This window comes from Anas acuta, chromosome 6, assembly GCF_963932015.1.
Source record: "Anas acuta chromosome 6, bAnaAcu1.1, whole genome shotgun sequence".
Classification (NCBI taxonomy): domain Eukaryota; kingdom Metazoa; phylum Chordata; class Aves; order Anseriformes; family Anatidae; genus Anas; species Anas acuta.
This window is the reverse complement of record NC_088984.1, coordinates 35,764,070-35,771,623: the sequence shown is the minus strand read 5'-3', so window position 1 is coordinate 35,771,623 and position 7,554 is coordinate 35,764,070. Positions and strand designations below refer to the sequence as shown.

At 47.5% G+C, this 7,554-nt stretch overlaps 1 protein-coding gene across 3 annotated transcripts in view; it reads right to left on the bottom strand.

Annotated features, from left to right (window-relative positions):
• Nucleotides 1–7,554, bottom strand: part of GLS (glutaminase) — a 52,761-nt gene that overhangs the window by 3,235 nt on the left and 41,972 nt on the right. For all 3 annotated transcript variants that reach the window (XM_068686548.1, XM_068686547.1, XM_068686545.1), the window contains 3 exons: nt 1,204–1,265; nt 254–330; nt 87–150 (listed from right to left, as the gene is read on the bottom strand). In XM_068686548.1, coding sequence (XP_068542649.1) covers nt 87–150; nt 254–330; nt 1,204–1,265 — 203 coding nt within the window. The remainder of the gene's footprint in view (nt 1–86; nt 151–253; nt 331–1,203; nt 1,266–7,554) is intronic.

Genomic DNA, 7,554 nt, shown 5'->3' with positions numbered 1-7,554 from the left:
TAGGGGAGGGGACACAGATCTCAGATCAGCATGCGGTTGTGGAGCTAGAGAGCACCCAAACTCGCACGGGCTGTAAAGCCACTCACCTGTCTTTGGGGAAAGGGTTCACTTTGCATGCTTCCAGCAGGAACTTCACAACATCCACGTGCCCTGTAAGACAAGCAGGAGTTGGTGTGTGTGTATGCACGGGCTTACGTGTATTCGTGTACACACATGGTGTTAGGAAGCAGGTATATGCAAGAGGGGACCGTACCTTCTGCAGCTGCCACGTGCAACGCTGTTCGGGAGTCGTAGTCCCTCTGCTCCATATCCATCCCTGACAGAGCAAATCTAAAAAAAAGAATTATGGAAAGAAGTTGTATGTAATTAAAATGAGTTACAAAGTTCGCATTGAACAATATCAGTGCTAAAGCAGTGAAACATCTCCTGGAAGAGGATATACACGTAGATGGCAACGAAGTAAGGACAGGGGCCCTAATTGCTTTGGCTTTAAAAATAAAGTGGGGGCTTAACCTTCTTCCTACTGTCTAGCTGTCATAAACAAAAAAAAAAGTTAAAGCACCTTTACCCTCAATTTATCTGATCTAAAGCCAAACACGGGCAAGGTAAGTCGTGTAACACACAGGAAACCCCTGCCAGCTGGGGAAAGCCAGGAAGGAGCCCCAGGTTTGTAAATCCCGAGCAGCATTAAGGTATTAGGAGAGCTCTTTCATCACACCGCATCGCTCGGGGACAGAGCTAAGCTGTGCGCATCCACCCACCCACCAAGGATACTTGGATATACTCTCACTGCATTAATGTTTATTTAGTCTTACAGTTACTCCTTTAAACACTGCCAAGTTCTGTTCAAGATTTAGCCAGCAAAGCTCTCCTACCCTCTGTCAGACTATTTAAGGAAACGTATTTCAGTACAATCCCAAGAAATGGGAAACAATGGGACTGCAGTATAGCACGAGGGTACCTTTTTGATGACTGTTTGTTTATTTTCTTAAACACATCGTTAAACCTCTCTCTCTGAGCCTAGCTCCGATTTCTCAAACCTTTTCTTTCAAACACCTTCAGCCAAACAAGGAGTCAGGCGAAATGTAACCATTAAAATACCGTGGAGGCATTTTAGGAGCACAGTGTAGGCTCGTAAGCAAACAACAAGGGCAGACACCAACAAGCAGCTTTCCCTGCCCTCAACCCCCCGCTGGTTTTTACCTCCGGAGTGCAGACACATCCCCCGTGTAGGCAGCAAACAGCAGGTTTATCACAGACTTCACCTACAAAGAGAGACGATGCCCGGTTTATTCAGCTTCTTGCCTCAAAAAGAAAACTGATGGAGACCCCAAGAAAGGCCAGCGTGGTGCTTATGAACGGGTTTGTTTTGTCCTGCGAATTTTGGCCAGAGAAGCAGGCAGCGGAGAAGCACTGCGAGAATTCGTTCCCGTTGGCTTTGCCACCCGTACTCCTATGTCTCCGTCCAATGTTGAAGTCAAGAGGAAAGTAAATGAAACCCAAAGCATGCGTGCCTGTTGTGTGGCAACAAATCTGGCCCTTGTTGTAGGACAAGCAGCCTTCTTCTCTCAGCCTGCCTGATACTGACGGAGACAGCATCGCTCTGTGCGATGCACAAACCATAAACACCTCGTCACACACGCTCCTTCTGGCAGGGCAGAGTAAGTTGTTTGCTTTGTTTGTTTGTTTTACAGACGCTCAATGTTAAGAGAAGTTTGTTTTAGCAAAAGAGAAATCATGTTTTTGCTTGGTATTACAGATTTTGCTTGCATACATCTAATACAGGCGCTTTCCTCAACGAGACATTTTAAGCAATTCTGTCACATGAAATCATGACAAGACAAGCGAGGTTTGTAGGCAAAGGTGGAACAATTATAGATCAGATTACACAGGCTCCTGGTGCCTGCGCTTCGTGCCCGAGCCAGAGGCAGCTCCTGCAGGTGCTGGGAGCCCCTCGGCTTTCTGGCTTGAGCAAAAGCAAAGGGCCTTCTGTGCTGAAGGAGCTGTACTTTTGGCTGGGCTGCTTTGCGTTCCTGGAAATGCAAGTGTCCATTAAAACGTAGCATAAAACAGCACACGCTCCTCCCTAAAAAAAAGGGCAGAAAAATCTAAACTTTAGTTCAAGGAAAGGAGGTTTGAGAGGCAACGTGACCGCTCTCTGTACAACAGCGAAGGTAAGGGGATACAAAAGCAGGGGAGAAGTAAGTTTAGCAGGAGGACAGTTGTGGCAGAAAAACTACCCAAACTGGCCAGAAATGAACTCAAGCAAGAAAAAAGCGGGCACATCGTAGCCATCCTCCTTCCCTTTGGGTTACCTGCCCCCATTTCAAGGGAGACCAATGATTTTAATTGAAGAATTGGACTGGGTTTGCCAGCAGCAAAGCCAGCCCAGGCTCTGCAACCTCACCCTGCTCAGCAGCAGCACAGTCCAGGCCCAAAAGTGAACAAGTTTTGTAAGGTAGCAAATGAACCGATGTGAAGCTAAAGGAAGGAAGCGTCCAGAGAGGCAGGAAGCTACACCGCTGCTACAGGGCGTAGATAAACACGGATAAAGGGGAAGGAAAAAAAAAGAAAACACCCCCAAACCACGAGCCAAACAAGGTACAGGTGCTGCTGCCTCTTGGATGCTTCCCAGCACTGACTCTGGCAGCACAGCAGCTGTGCAAAGACAGCAAATCCTTCAGGAAAAAAATAATAATAATTTAGCTCGAAGCTGGATTAATTCCACGAGCTCTGAACTAAAGAAGGTCACTGAATCTGGGTTTTCATTTCCTATCGTGTCCTGCTTCCTGAGAGCACCCCCCGTGCCCAGTGATTTATTTGGAAACACGACGGATTTTACAGGCTGAGAAACGTTGCTGCTGGCTGCAGGGTTTTTCCAGGGGGCCGAGGAACCCTGTCAAGCCCAACACAGTCTGAAATGGTGCAGGTAAAACAGACAGGGGTAACCAAACAGCCCCCTGGCCTTCCTCCGGTTCCCTTCACGGGATTTAGGGCCACCGCCACAGCCCAGACTTCAAAAAAGACGTCCGAGATGTTGCAGGAAAAGGTTCTCTGAATGCGCAGTTTCCCAAAAACTCTGCAAAGACCAAACCTTCAAGTCTTGAAGAAGCACGCCCCCTGCGGCACGGGGCACAGCCCTCGCCAAAGGGTCCTGCACCGGGTGCCGAGTGCACGGCAGCGCTAAGCCAGCTCAGCGCCGGATTAACGCCGAAACTCAAAAAATAGATTTTAAGCTAGGGATTAGGGAAGAGACCGGCGGTGCTAGGAAGTCTCCCCATCCCCCTGACCTTCGCAAACGACCAGGTACTGAGAAGTAACGCAAAAACAGAGTTTACACGACCTGAAGTCATAAAAAAACCCAAATCAACAAGTTGGACTGGACACTAGCGGGGTTTGGCTCCTTTTCCTAAAGCTGACCCAACCCGGAGGGTTATCCGAGGAGCCAGAACAAGCAAAAAGTCCTTGCAGCTCTCCTGAGAAATGGCAGATTTCTAAATCAATCTCAATCCCAAGCCGATGCCTTGGCTACAGAGCTTCTGTGCTGCTTCCCCTGAAACAACCTAAAAGTTACTACCTAAAGGTAAGCACAAAATTCATTTCTAAAAGGAAAAATTAAGACTGAACCATAAACACGTCACCCTCCCGGTGGGTCTGTCAAAGGCACTTGTAATACAGTACTATGAAAAGTTAGGAAATTGTGATTCCTGAGGAAAATCCTTGTTCCCATTACACTGAAACTAACTGCAAGATGCGCGAGCAAAATGCAGACATTAACCACAGAGAAATATTTAGAAATATCTGAAATTACAACCAAGGTGAGCTGGTCCCTAAAGCTTATTCCTTCAGGGCTTCTGCCCGTGCCCCCCCTGCCTATTTTCTGCACTGCTGACCTTTGCTTCCTGACTTAATGTAAAAAAGTGCACAACCAGAGCTGCAAATACTTGCTCCTCTGTGCTTTGAAACTTTAACACAGAAAATGAGATGGTGGCTCCCCTCCTTATTCCTAAGGCACCGGTTTCTCTTCCTCTAGGTGGTGCACGCCGCTCTGTGCAGCCGGTGAGCAGCCGATACCCAGCCCCAGCAGCTTTTACGAGCTGCGGCGTTTATTTTTGGAGCCCAAGCAGCAACAGCAACTTTCAGCGCTGCTCCCTGGGAGATTATTTTTGGAGTCTCCCTGGTGGAACTCGCTTGAAACGCTGCTGACGTGGCCATTATTTACCCGTGCACAGCGCCGGCGGAGAGCTAACAGACTCACAGGACACCTGCTTATCCCCCAGTACCTGCCTTCCTGAGCAGCCGTGTCCAAGCACCGTGTGTATACACTGAAAATTTCCACTCCCCTGCATTAAGGCTGGGCCACAGACCCAAGCAAAACCTCTACTTACCTTCGGGAGGGGACTCCCAAAGCCCATGCCCGCTACTCGGCTCCAGAGTCGCGTACGGCCACAGGGCCAGCCCAGCCCCTCGGCTGCCACCACCACCTCCCCCAGAGGATGAGGAAGACTCAAACCCTCAGCAGGAGGCCTTTACTAGCCCCAGCTCGTGCTGAAACCTCCTCGTGGCTGAGATGATGATGCAAGGAGGAGAGCTTCCCTCCCCGTGCACACACACGGCTGGGACAATGGGTACGGCTGGTGAAAGAGGAGCTAATCCTAAGTGCTACTCACTAAGAATTATTTGTACAAGTCCTACGCTTGGCTTCAGTGCCTCTGGCCTTGGTTTTGGAGAGGACCGAGTTGACTTCAAAAGGGAACAACACTGGGGAAAGGAGAAACTTGGGTACAGAAACTGCTTTCATCACGTTATGGCAAGCACGGTCACAGTCAGTTCCACCTGCTGCTTCCGACTTCTGGTATCAATGGGTCAACACACTTACAAGTTTTGGAGACAGAGACAACAGCATGAAGCTATCACTGACTCAACTCCCAAAACCTGGAGTTAAAAATAGTCCCTCTGGACTGAAGGCCTGAAGCTGGTTGATTCCACATGCCAGCTATGAACAGCTACTCAAAGAAAACTTTTCACGAACATTCATAAAATGAAAATACTACAGCAACCAGAAATTGTGGAGACCTAATAAGCAAAAACTCATCAGAATTACTCTAAGGACCCAAGAAGTTCCAGAGCTGAGCACATTACCAAGGAGTAATAGCAGAGCCAACCTCACGCCTCTCCTCCTGAGCAAGGACGTTGCTGTGGAGGTGTCTGCCACGAGGGGTATGACAATGGATGAGTACACTGACTGTGTTTAAACAAAGCTTTTACTAAATCGAGTGAAACATTTAAGGCATAAAGACCTGCATCTTCCAAGTCAGAAAATGAAAATGAAGAAAAGTTTCTGTTTGGGGCAACGTGCATTTGCCACCAGTATTTTGGATGGCAATACCTGAATCTTGCTGCTATGGCCGAAGCTCCAAAAACCAGTGCCAGGTGATCTCATGACGTGGATTTTTGTAGTCCCTTTGCAGTCCTTTCACGGGCTAACCCCCTGCAAACACTGCTGCAGCAAAAGGCAGAGAGAACCTTAACGAGTGGGATGAGCTGACCAGTCGACTCCCTGAATGCAGGAGCACAAACAAGAGCCTTTGAAGTAGTGGACCCAGACATTACTAATGCTGCAAGCTTTGCGACCAAAGGCCTGGGATCAACAACAGGCAAATGAATAAAGCAAAACGCTGACGAGCGCTTTAGGGACACTGGCTGCGTTAAGCAGGCAGGACAAAAGCAGGTCTGCCCTGTCAAGGACCTACTGACCCCAACAGATATCTGAGCCACCGAGCAGAGCAGGGCGATGCTCCTGCTCCCCTGGCTGCAGCTGCTTCACAAGTGATGGACGGCTGCTGGCTCTCAGCTACAAGACTTCGAGCTGGAATTATTCCCAAAATAATGGAAGATGGTTTTGAAGACACTTACCCAAGCTTTACAAGCAAGAAGCTGACTACATGCAGCAGGCTGAAGTCAGAATAGGGGAGGTCTTACGAGAAATCTGCACTCTGCTCCTGCTGGAAGGATTGCTGCTGAAATACCAGCAACAAGTTCTGGCAACCTTCTAATTCCCAGCCTATTTATTTGTTACCTGATTTTCTTCCACTGGTAGCATTTAGTAGCTTGAACAGTTCTTCCACCTCCATGGTTTCACCCCAAACATATGATTGGGAACCCCGAAGATGTGATTGGTAACAATCCTATTCCCCGTTTGTCCATCAGCCAAACACTCGGCTGTTCGGTGTGTTCCCAGACAGAAGCCACATTTAGCAGCTGGCTCTGAACAATTACAGGCTGGTGAAGTTTAAAACAAGTCCTTTAGAAGAAGCGTGAAATGCAGTTATCAAACAAAGCCACAGCTACCCTTATAACCAGAGCCAGGCCTACCAGTCCAAAAAAATCCATTTTGATCCCGAACCAGTAATTCCTGAGCGAACAATGAAGCTGCCTGCCTCGAGGAAAGAGTCGGACTGGTGAATCACATCAACAGGAAGCCAGCGGCATTATCTCTGCACACAGAGCTGGGCGATAGGAACAGCTCATTGTTTGGTTAGGAATCACTGTGATCACAAGCGGGCCCACAAGTAACACGCTCAGCAAACAACATATTTCCAAGTTTGCATTAGCCTGTTATACTAGAAAAAATACAGGACTACAGCCCTTTCAAGTTCCTAAATCACTTTGAATAACTTTTTTAAAAAAAATGAGAATCCAGTAGGGAAATACAGCAGGAGGTAAAATGTTAGTTAGGGCTTGACCAAAAGCATTACCCATGCCACTTGTAGGACTCCCTGCTGGCCAACAGATTTCCACACGACGGTAAGCTTACCAAAGAGAAATGACAGGAGCCAGCCACCACAAGCTACGAGAAAGGTAAATTTTAGCAGTCGTTTTTCCCAATATATTTTTCAGGATGGAAGCGGTAAAACTCTGGGATGCAGAGTTTTACCAGTCGGGTTAGAGAGAACCCAGTCTTGGAGGTTTTCAGCATCTGGTTGGCAAAGTCCCTGATGATCCCAAGTCCCAAGATGATCTAGCTGACATTAGATCCTGCTCTGAGCTGGAGGTTGGACGGGATGTTCTCCAGGAGATCCCTTCCAAGCTCAACTTCAAGACCCTATGGCTTCACGCCTGCAGCCAGTACAATATCCTGCACTTTATACAAGTTGGTTAGGATGATGGTACCCAGCCAGGTATGATTGTCCCGTTTTAAGAAAAGATACTGATGAAGATGACCTCCCAATTTACGGTGCACATAACAGTATTTTAAAAACACCTGAACACTTTAAATTCTGCACACCAGCTGTTAGGCAACTCAAGAGAAAAGCCCACCTAACAGCGCTTACCAGTTAAAGATTCTTCCAAAGAAAAAAAGTAAACTCTGAAAATAACAGTTGCTGATTCCATTACCAAAATAATTACTGAGAATTTTCAGCATATTCAACAACGTAAGAGCAAGAACTGAAGCAATTCCACTGAAAGGAACATCATCCTGGGAGCCAAACAGATTAAGAGAAGTGCAAATAGAGGAAACAGACTTCATTGGAAGTCTGACCAAATAATCAT